Below are 15834 nucleotides of genomic sequence, written 5' to 3'. Positions count from 1 at the left end.
CAGGAGATGGGCAATTTTAAAATCCCGTCTCGAAGTGTTGCGGGATTGTAGAGCCTGTTCTCAAACCTTGTCACAAGTCGACACCGGCAGCAACGCAGACTGGCTAAAAGTATGACCGACATCTACAACCACTTTGCTGGTTCAAAAAGTCTGCCAACTCGGGGGTGCTTCAGAAGTGTCTGCTGCTGACGTACGGTTTTTGTCTGTGAGAGGAGTATAAACCAACCGCTGACTGTATATTATGTAACACGGCCGGCACTCTCGGTCGTTCTAGTGCCCCTTTTAAATCAGATCCAACACACAGAAAATGATTTTTAATCGTTTACGTCCTATTTTTAATACACAAAAATAAAAATCCTAACTCCGTGTTGGAGCACTGACTACACAGTCAAGTCCCTGACTAGCTTGCAGAACGGCTAAGCCATTTACCTGTCATCAATACAAAACAAAAAGAAAAATCACACAGGTTTAACACAGCACTTACTTTTTATATGCCTGCTTGGAAACAGAGCACACCTTCTGCTTCCTACTACTTAGCAGCCCTGAAGAGACTGACTGTCTTTTAAACCCTGCACCTGGCTCTAATTTACAATGTGAACCACGTGCAGGTGATAATTAACAATAAAGAAAACAATTAAACAAATGTGCATTTGCACATGTTTTTTTTTCTTCAGCAGGTAGGAATTTAACCCTCTCCCTGCTCACACATCCTCCCCCATGTCTTTTTAAGACACCGACCATTTAACGGCCATCTCTCTCCACCCTTAAAAGACCACCCACCCTCAAGTCCCATCTCTTTGATTGTCACCCTCTTACACGGGCGGGCTTGAGGGTGGGTCGGCCACTCCGGTGCTTCCAGGGAGGGACCTCGATCCGGCGAGGAGGGACCCAGATGGCTTGTCCAGGGCGACTGCAATGCAGACCAGTGACCGGGAGCAAGCACTGGCGGGCAGAGGTGCGCGGCTCTGTACCGGCGCAACGACGTCTGGGAGACCAAAGGGAACGGAGCAGTGGGTAGGGGGAACGCAGCAACTAGCAGGGGGAATGCTAGTGATGTCTGCCTCTTGCGCAGTGATGTCTTCCTCCTGCATAGAGACGTCTGGGTTTCCAGGGGGAGTGGAGTAAGGGACCAGGCAAGGAGCTGTGCCTGGCAGTGCTGCGACCTGGGAGCTAGGTCCAGTGGAGGGAGGTCTAGGCATTCCAGCCAGGTGTCCACGATGTCAGGACGAGGAACCTCCCTCGGCAGGGCCGGAATGGCTTGCAGGGTTGGTGGTTGAGGCACCTCCTCCCCCTTGACTGCAGCCGGTACCTCCGGAGACAGCAACGGCTCCTCCTCCTCCTGCTCCTGAGACAGCAGGGCTAATCCCTCTGGGGCTGCAGACAGCGGTGCCTCTCTTGCCTGCTCCCACTTTTGGAGCAGCATTTCCAGCTCGGTCGGCTCCGGATCTGGTAGCCCCCTCTCCTATCTCCATCTCCTGTTCTGCTCCTTCTGAGCAGCAGTGTTCCTGTTGATCTGCTTGATCAACACTTTTAAATCTGTGTCCATTTCTGGGTCTCTAGGGGCGCCCACACACGCTGCCACCATATGTAACACGGCCGGCACTCATGGTCGTTTGTTGCCCCTTTTAAATCAGACCCAACACACAGAAATGGCTTTTTAAATACACAAAATGAAATAAACAAAATCCTAACTCCATGTTGGAGCACTGACTACACAGGCAGGTCCATGACTAGCTCGCAGGACAGCAATGCCGTTTACCTGTCATGACAACAAAACAAACAAACCACACAGGTTTAGCACAGCACTTGCTTTTTATATGACTGCTCGGAAACAGAGCACATCTTCTGCTTCCTACTACTCAGCAGCCCTGGAGAGACTGACTTTTAAACCCTGCACCTGGCTCTAATTTACAACGTGAACCATGTGCAGGTGATAATTAACAATAAAGAAAACAATTAAATTAAACAAATGTGCAATTGCACATGTTTTTTTTTTCTTCAGCAGGGAGGAATTTAACCCTCTCCCTGCTCACTATATATATGTTAACATGCCGCACAGGTGCGCAGATTTAATTAACACAGGTGCTTCCACTAGGGTGCCAGCAATGGTAGCCCTAGTGCCAGATTTAATAATGAAAACACAAAACAAAGCTAAAACAAAAAGTTTGCCACACAAAGCGAGAGCTAGTCTCACTAAAAGGGATGTCCCACTCCAGGAACCTACTACACTACGAAACCCTCTCTATACTGGTTGGGGTCAATATCCTCTAAACTAACCTACTGCTGTTGCTCCAGAAGTCTCGGCCTCCCAGCGACTCCGGGTCTTTATGACAGTCCTGGCTGGGCAGAGCCTTCAAAGGCACTGTCTTGCAGTTGAAGGGTTCCTTAGTAGTTATCCTGGGGAGAGGAAGCTGTCCTCCGTGATGTAAACAAAGCGCCCCTCTGTGTAGTATTGCGGCGCAGTCGCCTCGAGCTGTGACGCAGATGCTTTTTGAGCTGTGCTCAGCCTCCCCGGGCACGCCCCCCAGCCAATCCGGACCTCCCGATCAGCTCAGCACAGGGCGAGCCTACCTGCTCAATTGGTTGCTTAGTGACACGTCCCAGCTGCACACATCCGCTCAAGAACCAGCGACAGGGTCCTCCCTGTATTGCTGCTACACAGGGTGTGGCCTCTTTATTTGAATCTTATATAAGTAGGCACACAATCAAGTAGTAATTGTGGCATATTAGTTCCCCTGAGCTTTCTGCACTGCACATACATAATGTATCAGACCTGAGAATAAATAATTTGTGCATGTATAGGAAATAGCTAACCCTCCTCCACTGAGAAGGTGAAAGAATTTGGAAAGATGCCACAATGTATTAGTTTGAAAAGGGCACCATAGTGGGTGCCTGACTAAGAACATTTGTATCTCAGACTGCAACTACAAGGATGACTGTGTTGAAGAATTAATACAAATCCCAGAAGACAATTACTGATCCACATACATGTGGTCAGAATCAACAAGTGACTGATAGTGGAACACTATGGGTACGGTGTCCATTTTAGGACATCTTCAGGTATCACTCCTTCCTGTGTCAGGCATCAGTCCTCCTCCAGTCAGTCGTCAAGCATCAGTCCTCCTTGAGTCAGTCGTCAGTTATCAGAACTGTAGAATCTTGGGACAGATCATATAAATGTTTATATTATATTATGCTTTATTGTAAAGGCTGGTGTTGCTTTGAGGCGAATACTCCGGAAATGCTGTATCAATTCTAACATAACACTGACATGGTCGATTCACATGGGAGTAAAAAGACAAAGTCTGAAATTTCACAGAAGCTCCCGATGTCCTGTAAAATAATCAGAGGACCTCTGAGAAAATTATCTGGGATAAAAAGAAACGATTCACATGGGACTAAATTTCACCGATGTCAGTAAATATTCCGAAACCACCTGTTTATGTGGTGATTTGTAGTCCTGTGTGAATTGGGCTTTAGTTAATTTTTAACTGTTGTTGAAATGACAATTTTTGGGGGGGGACTCGAGCATTGATACTAGCCTAACCTCTATCTATAAATAGTTAATTGGTAACTCTTTCTATGTAAATATGCAATCCTTATTACAACTGTATTTCTACTTAGCAACCTGATAGGTTCACCGTACATCCTATGTGCATTAGATGAAAGGTAAGTGTTGAAAACCCCATCACCCACCCATTCATTTCCCTCCTGAGGATCACTAGGGACAGAGCTACATGAAATGCAGCTATATTTGGATCATTAGCACATTGACAGATTGATGTCATTTCTATTGCATCATGCAATCCAGAATACATTTTATACTCCTGTGTGGTTTTAGTGCTTTAGTTATATTTTGAGCACCATTTCCTTTGAATAGATTGTGAACATTTGTTAAGGACTTCATAACACATTTAAATAAATTATAGGTCTAATTTTTGTGTTGATGAAAAGCAGTTGAGTATGTACACTATGCCAGTTTTTGCATTCCATGTTACTGGCACATGTAAGCATTAATCTGCTTTGTTAATATGTATTTTATTTAATGATTCACCAAACAACCCAATTATATTTTTTCTGTAGATTAGTTTTAGGTCACCAATATAGAAAAATAACTAGATTAAATCATCTTCAATCATATACCAAAATAGTGCATAATACATTCTTGGCTAGGGTATTAACAATGGCTATAACAGTTAAACAGTGGATTTAAAAAAAAAGTGCAATTTTAAATGATTAACTTTCTATTAATAGTAAGCTTAAGATTCAAAGACCATAATATACAATCTCACTTGTGTAGATGCAGTGTTTAAGCTGTCATCCCTGTAATGCTATGAACAGACTAATCCGTTTACATTGCAATACATTGTTTTAGATGAGGAACATTTATAAACAATCATGCTATAAAAAACTACACTATACAGTGTTAAATATTATTCTATAGTCTCATTTCTTTCCTCACCAGTACAGGGCTTCCTGCTGCGATGCTTTGTTAATGTATTGGCCATTTGTACACACAAAAGAGAAGAAGCAAACCTATTACAATAGTTTTAAAAGGCACATATTAAGAACTGTAATGTGTTTTAGTCACGTTGTGAGGAAGTAGCCACATCCAGCGATGTTGCAAAACTCCTAGCAGAATGTTGTAGTCGATTCAATTTGTTGACTATCTGTGTTTATTTCAGTGGACCTAATACTCTGCAGCCTCCATCTTTGCCAGATACTTCCATTCAGTTTTGCCATTCCTCAGGTGACATAATGTACCTTGACTTCCTGATTGCCCTTTTCAAACCATAATAAATATTTGCTTCTATCCATTTCAGGGCCAAATAACTAACCGCAACTATAGGCCTTATTTACTACACAGTTTATCTTTATTTTCTTTATAGTTCATAATTAAGTGGCCATACCTTGTACATTTATTGTAAAAAATGAAGCATCACTTTACAGTTTAATCAGAAAATGTACAGGCTTGATACTGACTGGTAAGCTATCAATGTTTTTTTTTTTTCTGGACTATGCCATTCAACAAAGAAAAACATTGTTTACTAGCCTGTCTAAGATGCTTGGTAACAGCTGGTCACTGGCATTAATTCAACATTCAGTCCTAGAGCATTAATCACGTCAGACACTGCCACTGCCTGTAAAGGCTTGCCGTTGCTTTTATATAGCCTGTTACACAGTGTCCAATCTGTCAAATAAGGGCCAACAAGGCTGTAATATTTGTTAAAACAGTAGTAACAGGGTCAAAAGTGTAGGGTTTTAAAAGTGAACTGATAATATCAATTTGGAGTAGTAACATTACAGGATTTGTTTTCATCTCTCTTAAAGGTATTCAGTGCATTCTGACTAAATACTGCTGTATATATGTTTTCTTTTTAAATACATTTCTTCCCAATGAAGTCTAAAATGTAAAACTGTATGTCACATGATAATGTTCAATTTTAAACTGTTATTACCACATTCATCCATCATCAGAAATCAGACCATGTTGGCTCACCAGTTTGTTTAAATCCTTTAAAGGTAGTTTCCTATGCGGACATACGGTAAGATGATTCCCTTTGGCACTAAGTGAATCTGTGAACTAAACAAACATTAGCTTGATACTAGCAAGAGGTTATATGAGGTGTGCAGACAAGTGTTTTAGTCAATGCTTCATCAGTGTAATCATCATCATACACTGCTATAAAATCTCTACCCTTCATCTTTACAATAATGAAGGTACTAGCTGAAACATTTGTGAACTACTAAGATGTTTTTGTGCAGAAGTGTCTGCATATGAGCAGTCCAGCTAGATAAAATACCATCCTCTCCATAGTGGACGACTAAAAATGAATAAGCATTTTTTCTATATATATCTTTCCATGAGAAATGTAATTTTGTCTGACAATTCAAGTCCAACTGATAAGTATCTATTACATAGTGACATGGGATATGTACAACCTTAATGACATCACTATAGCAGAGGTGGTTGTGGCATGCCCGGAAGATTCCCATTTGGCAAAATCTCTCTCTCTCTCTCTCTCTCTCTCTCTCTCTCTCTCTCTCTCTCTCTCTCTCTCTCTCTCTCAATCTCTCTAGAAAAATCTAAAAATCTCCAAACTTTTAAAACACAACTCAATTTAATTGAATGCAGTTGTGCTGTGGAGTACCCAAGGGTAGTAAAAATGTATACCCCACTCCACATATACAAATATACTGATTCCTCAAGGAGCAGCAAGACACAAACCCAGCTAAGATGAGACCCAAAAGCAGTGCTGTCACTCAAAAGATCTTCTGGCTCTTCATCACTTAATGAATGTCCTTTAAAATGTGTTTGTGCCCAATAGCAATATAAACTAGTATTCCAACAGCACTACGTTCTATTTATCTCATGAATTTAATACTATTCACAATTATATTTATATTATTTATTCAAATTCATATGGCCTTTATTTTAGTGTTGTCAAAATAATTATTGGTATTACGTAAAAGTCAAAATTGAATTGACTGATGTACAACACTAAATGCAGTATGGTCTTAAAATGGTAGCACTAATTGCAAAAGATAAATGTAAAAGATTGTTACTACTTAGTTATTGTTATTTGCTTTTTAGGTTTACTTTATTGAAAGTGCAACATGTTGAATAATTAGGCAGTATTATAAACTCTATATGGAAATGTTCTGGGCGAGATTTGTTAAATGAGAAGGAACAATCCCAAATCAGCCTTCCAGTGACACTGCCCAAAAGTATAATATGAACTGCCAAAAACAATTATACCCAGATCAGGTTGTAATGGAATAAGATACATGGTGACTAAATTAATAATACTGTTGCAGCTAAAGACTTCAGTGCAAGTCCCAGTTTTACCCAACCAAGAAAATCGACTATTGCAGTTCTGACAGGATGTGGTTGTAATAAGAGCTATGTTTCAAGGATCTGTTGTTGCTTTGCTGTACCAGATGGTGGCAGCAAACACGTTATATTCCAGTGTTGCCTTCCTTTCGTAAGTCCATCAAATGGCTTTGGTTTTGGAATTGAGTACCACAGATCAGTGTTATCATAATGAATATATGCTGCTCTTAACAGTGTTGAACATAGTCTGTAACGCAAACCATTACCCTTTAAAATAGGCTATTTTAGGACCTCTCTGAAGTTCTGTTTTTAACTGATGTTAAAGGTCATTCACTATTCACTGTGCTTCTAAAGTTTTTGCAGTTCATCTAGGCTGAAGAAAAGGCATATTTAGTTTGTATTATATATATATATATATATATATATATATATATATATATATATATATATATATTCCTGATTCATATGTTAGCATTCAAATTAAACTGTTCAGAAGTGCAATATGTGTTGTAAATTAGTATTTGACAGTTTTGCTAATAGAGAGTTGGTGTTTGTGAAATGTTCTGTTATGGTTGGAAGACTGAATAGCGCTTCAGGTTTAGTGTATATGTAATTACATTGGAATTATGTCAGATTCCTATTGGAATTACTCACATGCTGTTTGTTCTGTGTTAAGGTCTTTTGAATATGAATTCAGGAGTTATGATGCCTGATCAGACAAATTATTTTTATGTTTGTTGGTGGTAGCACCATCTAGTACACAGCTTTGTATTGCTGGCAAAACAAAAGGAAACTGAATGCATACTAAAAACATAATCAAACCACTAACACAGACTTACCAAAAAAACATTTTTTGAGTAATTGCAGTAAGAACATCTCTGAATGATTGTAAAAATTATAAAAAAAGATAATGCATTTAATCATTTTGATCTGCTTTCCATTCACAATGAGAAAGTCGAGTTATTATTATTATTAGTATAATAATAATAATTATTAGTAGTAGTAGTAGTAGTCGTAGTAGTAGTCGTAGTAGTAGTGTAGTAGTAGTTCAATGTTAAAATAGCCACTTCATCTTTGTCTCCGGTAAATGTAATATAACAGAGCTTGAATATGCAATTTAATATGTCTGTACTGCTGCAAACAGTAGAAGGCATGTACTTATTTATCCCATCGTGGTAATCAGGTTTTCAAGTTGGACTATCAAAAAGGATATGTTACAACAAGGCAGTCAGAGCATAAACTTACCAAAACCACAGTTAATGCATATCCATTAGCCCTCAAACTAGCTGGTCACAAACAACACTTGTGTTGAATCTGGTACAACTATCCCAGCATGCCTGTAACACTGCCCTAGAAGGTAATCCGAGCACAAATATCCATTACATACATGATGGTTCTGCACATAATGAAATATACAGAAACTTATGGTTAAAGTAGCAGTATAAAAAGTGGGCAAATAAGAAATGCAGTGCCCAGGCTATACCTACAATAGTGTATAATGTCTAACATCTGTCCCTCCAGGGCGTTCAATGGAGCCATTCACTTATCCTGCCTAGAAAGATGTCATCACCAGGCTACCAACACAGCTCCCTCTGCACTACCCCTGTATTCTTGCCTGCTAACGGACTGGTAGAAAGACAAAGCTCTTTGCTGGATAAAAACTACAAGCCACCGACACCCTGGGAGGCTGCAGCAAGGAACCCGCTGGGTCTCATAGATAAAGCTTTTACCTTCCAAAACATCCAAGAGTCCATAGCTTTCAATGTTATTTCAGCAGCCCAGAGGAAAACACTACCAGAGCCGCCAGCCGAATGGAAGGAAAGGGTATCTTATGTGCCACCTCCAAAAAGTGGATACAGCTACCTGGGGCAAGGAACTGCCCCTTCCCTGTTAAAAAGTGCCTACTCAGCTCCGGCATGCACAGTTCAGTATGGGTCTCCAGTGAAATACTCCTTTAGCCCACAACGGTCAATGACTGAATCCAGCATCCAGTATAAGGGTTCAGGATCTTGCTATAGGATGTATGACAGGTCCAGGAGCGAACCCAATTATAATATGTAGGAGGCTGTGTGGTCCAGTGGTTAAAGAAAAGGGCTTGTAACCAGGAGGTCCTCGGTTCAAATCCCACCTCAGCCACTGACTCACTGTGTGACCCTGAGCAAGTCACTTAACCTCCTTGTGCTCTGTCTTTCGGGTGAGACGTAATTGTAAGTGACTCTGCAGCTGATGCATAGTTCACACACCCTAGTCTCTGTAAGTCGCCTTGGATAAAGGCGTCTGCTAAATAAACAAATAATAATAATAATATGTGTCCCAATGCCTGGAGACAGTAAACGTAGAAAAAAAGGAATTTATTTTATGGTGTTTTATACTAATACTACAAAAAAGCATTTTATTTTCCAATTATAAAACAGTTATATTGATTTAGTGCTATATATTTCTGCTCTTGACATTAAGAGGTCCCAATGAGTAAGGTAAATAAGAAGGTAGTGTAGACTACTGGTTCCAGAGAAGTCAGCAGGCTCAACCCAATAATTGAGCTGTTGCACAGTAAAAGTAGGAATCCACACAGTAAATGATATGGTAATGTGACATTTTTAAATCTGTATTTATACCAGATTTAACCATCTAATATTTGTCAACAGTACAGGAAATTGCAGGCAAAAAAAAAAATTGAAGATATTTGTGTTGGTATTGTTAAGATATGTTGTCAGTATTGTTCTAGAATGTATTGGTAGTTTTCAGTTTTGTTTGGAATGAGGAAGTTATGTGGTGATGAGTTCAGGGCTAAACAAGAAACAATTTGGCAAATTTAAGATTATATGTACGATAAAACTATACAATGCGCACGCAGTCTCACAGCATGGCATGACATGAAATAATAAACTACTAGCTAAGGCATTTGTGGTGACTCACAATTAACAGAGCAGTGTAATTGCTTTCATTCATTTAGAACTATGAAACAGGCAGACAGTGCTGTTAAATAAACTCTCACTACCATCACACTGTAACTCTGTAATAATCAGTGGGTGTTTTATTGCTGTCTTTATTAACATCACTAAATACAATTAAAAATATATGATAAAAAGAGGTTTGTCATAGTGCTCAGTTGAGTTTGAGGGTGGTTTTATTAAAAGGATCTGCAGTTAGCTAATTGGTCTGAATGCTGTGGTAAAGGAATTATGTTGCACCTTTGTGAACACAGGTCTGTAGAGAAGAAAGTATTCTTAGAACAAAGCTTTCAGTTTGCCTTTTAGTACCTGCCTTGCATTGGAAAATATATGTCTAGTAAAATAATATAATACTAAAAATAAACTAACATAATTAGTTTCATACAGAGTAAAAATTGTAATCCTGTGAAATGTGTTTGAAGGCTATTGTACCTGTATGCAATATTAAGCATCAACAGTGTGATTTAAGTTGTCACGATAACCATTTAACATCCCGTGTGAAAATAGAAGAACACCAACATATTACTATATAAAAGTTTTGAACCATAGCATATTTCACATCAAATATGCACATTATACAGTAATGTTTCAGACTCCATGTCAAGAAAAGCTGTGTACTCCAGTCCACAGGATATAAACAGGTGTGGATAATAAGCTTATCCCACTATAGAGAATAATAAATACATCTTCATTTACTACCATGAGCCACACCTGGTATGTGGCTGTTAGAAACAACTCAAATGGAGCACTCTGCTGCCCTGACATGGAGCCTATGGAGTTTTCAGTTTCACTATATAGCAGGCTCCATAGAATATGATGTGTTAGCTGTGATAATGGTGCCTTCAGTGGTGCAGTAGACTTAAATGATGTTAGTTTGTTAGAGCATTATTCTGCATCATTAGTAACCCTGTTGCCACTGAAATGTTAGAATACCATAAAACATGTAGTTGAAAGCTCTGTTTATATCTGTGTGTTTCTGTAAATAACAGGCCGTACTATATGTGGATGAGGGATTTAAAGAAGTGGTCTGCCTGGGTGGCACTGTCTGCTCAGTATTGTCCTCAATGAGCTCAAAACCTTGCACTCTCCATTGAATTGAAATACTAAGTCCTGGATCTAATGAAACAAGATTTTTAGTTATTGTGGCAGCATCTATGAAAATATGGCTCCCGAGTGGCGCATCCAATAAAGGCACTCCGCCCGGAGTGCAGGATGCGCCCTATAGCTTGGAGATTGCCGGTTCGAATCCAAGCTATGCCACTGCCGATCATGGATGGTAGTTCTAAGGGGTGGCACACAACTGGCCAAGCACAGGCGGGGTAGGGGTTAGGTCGGCTGGGGAGTCCTTGGCTCACTGCACACCAGCGACCCCTGTGGCTGGCCAGGCGCCTGCAGGCTGGCCTGTACGCAATTCAGAACTGCGCGGTCCTCCGACGCTGTAAGTTGTGGATATGGCCGCATGGCGGACTTGCAGAGTGAAAAAAAGCTGACAGCACCCATCTCAGAGGACGCGAGTGCTTATCTTCGTCTCTCCTGAGTTAGTTCGGGGGTTGCAGTGGTGAGCCAGGTTGATTGGACATAATAATTGGACGCTCCAAAAAATTAGGAGAAAATTGGAAAATGAATACAAATAATTGTTCAAAACTAAAATAAAAATCCCTGTTTGGTCCTAAAATAAATGTTTGTAGCCAGATGTAATTGTGTATATTTATAGTGTGAAAATCTATAAAACAACATATTGAGGTGAAAAGGAGTGGTCGACTTTTAAAGTAGAAGACAGAAAAAAAAAGATGATACGGAATGATTTATTTACTTTATGAACCACTTACATTGCTATTGAGCACAAATCGTAATTGATGTGTCATGTTTTATTATGTTTAACCTTTTGTTTTTTAAAAAACACTTAAATGTATAATGTTTCTTTTAGTATTACTAGTACTTACATTATGTACAAACTTAATTACTGCTGTTCCAATAATTCCTCATAAGTCCTGTGCCGCTGCATAGGATTTCCTTTGCCTTACTGTGGTTGCCCACAACAAGTGATTTCAAATTTGTCTTCCTTGGTCTTCAGTAATCTACACACTGCCCCCATTAAAAGACTTAATGTTTCTAACAGAAATTGAAGAGTTTGATGGGAAACTTTGTTTTTAAACTTGCCCTAAAAGCATGCTCAGTGTGCTCTTATGTACAATCCTGACCATAGCTTCAGGGTATAACGAATATTAGAATATTATGACAAGGGCTATGAATGATAAATCAATTTAACATTCAATATCTGAATAACCTTTGATAGCAGTTAAGAGGAATGTCACATGAAAATGTTCACTGCATGAGATTGTTTCATTAAACACTTCCATAAAAGCTTAAAATGTGTTTTTCTTTGCATGGTTGATAAAGAATATTTAACAATGAAAAAATAATCACATACATGCATACACAATTAACTACAGGATTAGGCTCACATTAGGGTGTCAAACAGCGTCGTAACCAGAGCTGACATTCTACTGAGGTCACACTTAGGTTTCAAGCTATAGCTGGCAGTATTTATATGACTGCTTGGTATTTCCTATTCAACCTCCAAATCTATGTTACACGGCAAACCAACAGAGAAAATTAAGGAGTCTTTTGTACTTTACCAGAGTTTTTACATGAGCATCAGCATTGATGATGCAAAAAAACAACCTTGGTGTCCTCATCGCTAGTTACGGCCATGGTGTCAAATAATCTACATGATGCTGCTGACTTATTTTTAATAATTTAACAAAAAATGCATTAACAACTACATCTTCTTCATAATGATATGTGGAAATTAAGGACACATGGGTTGATTTCATATATTCAAAAAACGCATATCACTGGACCATATTAATTAAGCCCTGTCATACTACATGTTCTTTGAGTCTAGAGCAAAGATGAGCATTAATACAGCTTTCTTAGCACTCACCAGATACACCCCAAAATATATATGTTTTATATCCCAGGTTTCCCTATAGCCTCTGTGTATTAATGGGACCTGTATCATAACCAAGAAGGTAATGTACTAAAATTATCTGAACAGCTGCAAAATAAATGTTACCTTGATTGAAATTGTTTCTAATCACTTAAAAAGGAGTAGCCAAAGGAAGAAAAGACATGAACATACTCATCAGAAATTCATTCTGGTAGCTTTCCGTTTTGTCTGCCATGGCTTGCAGGCTGTTGACAGAGCATGGGACTAACTGCATTCCCACTGGGCGGCAATGAGTTGGCAAAGGCTTGCTAGAGTGGAACATACGGTAGGTAGCTACTAGTGGTAGGGACAGCCCAACAGACTATTATACTAGAGCTGCTGTGGTTTCTGGCAGGACATCTAAACTGGCTGCTAGTAAGCCACTACTGGGAATTGAGAAAGACAGCTGGACTACATAGTTGCTGCAGGACAATAACATCACTTGATGTCCCTTTAACTGTGCAATTAGGTAATTTTCTCCAGTCTTACTATGTTGGAAGGGCACACCACTGAATACAATGACTCTCTAAGCTGCCTCTCTGTCTAGGGTTACATCACACGTACAGCAATATCATATTCTGTCCGCTGAGGTCACTTCTGTAGCTCCATGGCCTGCTCAAGGACAGGTCTTCCTTAGTGACATTCACTGGCGTTGTTCCCATGGTAGGCTGCTTCTGGAGCTCCTTATTCTTCTCCACTGTAGGCATCCAGTCCACTGTTACTTCCATTGTACTGATGATTATCTGGTTTTACAAAATTGCAAAAAATATTTTCATTCATTGCTGAGTCCTGTGGCCAGTTGGTACTTTAGCTGTTTCTTGTCAGTTTTGTAACATGGACATTCCCTTCACATTGCTAATAGAAAATGGAAGGGTAGCCTGTTGCTAGGATACAGGCCAAAAGTAAACAAAGAATGTCCTTCTAATTGAATTTAAGAAATACCTTTCCCCTCTGGAACACTGCATAAGGCCGTAATCAGTTAATCAATATAATCAATGTAATTGAAATTGGAGCTAACTAAATGCAATATAAAAAAAATAGTGACACCAAAGATATCAAAACAAATTACCCCAAGTGTCAAATGAATGACAGTGGGAGGCTTCATTGTCGCTACACAATAAGTGGGTTCAAAAGGCTGAATTGGAAGAGCACACGGTATTAAGAGGTATACAAAGCAAAGGGATAGTGCAGCTGTTTACATGCTTACCAATCACGTCTGTCGCAGTAATTATAACCTGCAATTTAAAGGTGTAGACACCACATTTTAAATATCATTTAACAAACACAATGATGTGCATGATAACTGAAGCTTATCTAAACAAAAAGTACACAGATCATAGCCATAGTATTGGAGATGTATAACTTACGGCAAGAGCTACTGGTCAATAAACCTACAACAGGGATAAAGTGAAGCATGGGTAACACAAAAAATTAGTTAGTGAAGCATGTGTAAAACAAAATAAAAAAGTATTATAAGGTAAATACTGTACTATGGTAAACAACATATGTACTGTGGTAAATGTTCTGGTGTGATTAAAAGTTTCTCATTCATAACAACATTTGACCAGATAAGATAAAGGAGATGAGAGTATTTTAATTGACGAGAGCCTCCAGCCCAGAGGATCACGCAGATTTACAGCACTGAATTAAAGTTACAGCCTCTCAGAGGTTGCGTCTGCTATGCCACTCTCTGTTGAAATTATCTCTCAAGAGAGATTCATGGAAGATGTTTATTTGGTTTTAAAAGATTGCATGCAACAGTTTTTATTCCACGACGAGTTCTCTGATCCCTACTTCATGTGAGCCTAAACTTTTGTGCTGTGCACTGGGAGTTTTGATCATGTGAATCCCAGTGATATTCAGTATTATAAAATATCAAGAATAGAGGGAGAAGTCTCATTGGTTAACAAGTGCTCCAAACTGTGTAGAAATGTCACATTCTGATTTGCTTGACAACTAGTTCAATTTGGGATGGGCGAGGAGGCTATGTTTTGAAAGGTTTTGTTAGTTTAATTAGATTTTGTTTTAGCTTTTATAAAAATAGAGCAAATAATGAAAATGTATCCTTGACTTAAACTTGCAACACCATATTGTGACAGTTTAATCAGGTATTGTTACTTAAAGTAGCTGTCAGATATGTGGAGCTTGTGCATTACTAATACTGATACTAATCAAAACCAAACCTGATTATTAAGAAAAATGATCCCTTATCAAGGTTCACCATAGTATTTCTGCATGATATTTTGCAGTTTTCCCATGGTTATACTATGCATTTACCATATTTTACCACTTTTTTTTTTTTTACTATGCTTTCACAGCGCTCCAGATAAACTGCATACTGGTTGTTTTATGCATTGTAAAAACTATGAATTACACATGATATTTACATTTAATGCGTAAAGAATATGCAGAGCAATTTTGTTGCTTAGCTTGAGTTCACATGCTATTAAGCTTCTTGTACATTGGTTCCCGGCGTCTCAATGGTCAATTATTAATATACTACAAGTGGTAGCTAGTGATTGGGTCCTACAAATACCTGGACAGCTAATTGTAGCCGGCCTGGAAATTGCCAGAAACACATGACCGATAAGTCTGGGTATTGTTGAATCCACCATTTGCAATACGCGTTTATGACTGGTGAATAAGCGACTGGATTCTTGATCTTCAGGTATTCTCTGTGCTGTCTTAGTCCCCCTCAACCTAACCTACCAATCTGTCAACCACAATTTTGAAGGGTAAGTCTATATAATAAATACAATATTCTGTGTTTGGAGCTTTATATTGATATAGCAAGGCTAGCAATAAGAATAACAAATCCACTGTACAGCCTAGTGCTAGTGGGAGGAGACTCAGTGAACGCAGTGGCTAACTACATCTTCTCAGGCTATAATATTATTAATATTATTAAGGCAGGACTAAATGAGAACTAAATATGAGCAAGTTTTTGTACAGTAGTTCAAATTAACATTACAGTTAAAATGTAAGGCTGTAATTGATGCATACTCTATAAGTTAGTCTTAAAGTATGTACTGTATTTATTAGTACTCATACTCATG

General features: G+C 38.9%; 1 protein-coding gene across 1 annotated transcript in view; it reads left to right on the top strand.

Annotated features, from left to right (window-relative positions):
• Positions 1 to 12152, top strand: part of LOC117420837 (synaptopodin-2-like) — a 53395-nt gene extending 41243 nt beyond the window's left edge. Inside the window, exon 5 of the mRNA XM_034034519.3 lies at positions 8357 to 12152. Within this exon, the coding sequence (XP_033890410.3) occupies positions 8357 to 8896 (540 nt within the window). The 3' untranslated portion in view covers positions 8897 to 12152. The remainder of the gene's footprint in view (positions 1 to 8356) is intronic.
• Positions 12153 to 15834: the final 3682 nt, after the last annotated feature.

Source organism: Acipenser ruthenus, chromosome 1, assembly GCF_902713425.1.
Source record: "Acipenser ruthenus chromosome 1, fAciRut3.2 maternal haplotype, whole genome shotgun sequence".
Taxonomy (NCBI): domain Eukaryota; kingdom Metazoa; phylum Chordata; class Actinopteri; order Acipenseriformes; family Acipenseridae; genus Acipenser; species Acipenser ruthenus.
This window is presented reverse-complemented; position numbering and strand designations above follow the sequence as displayed.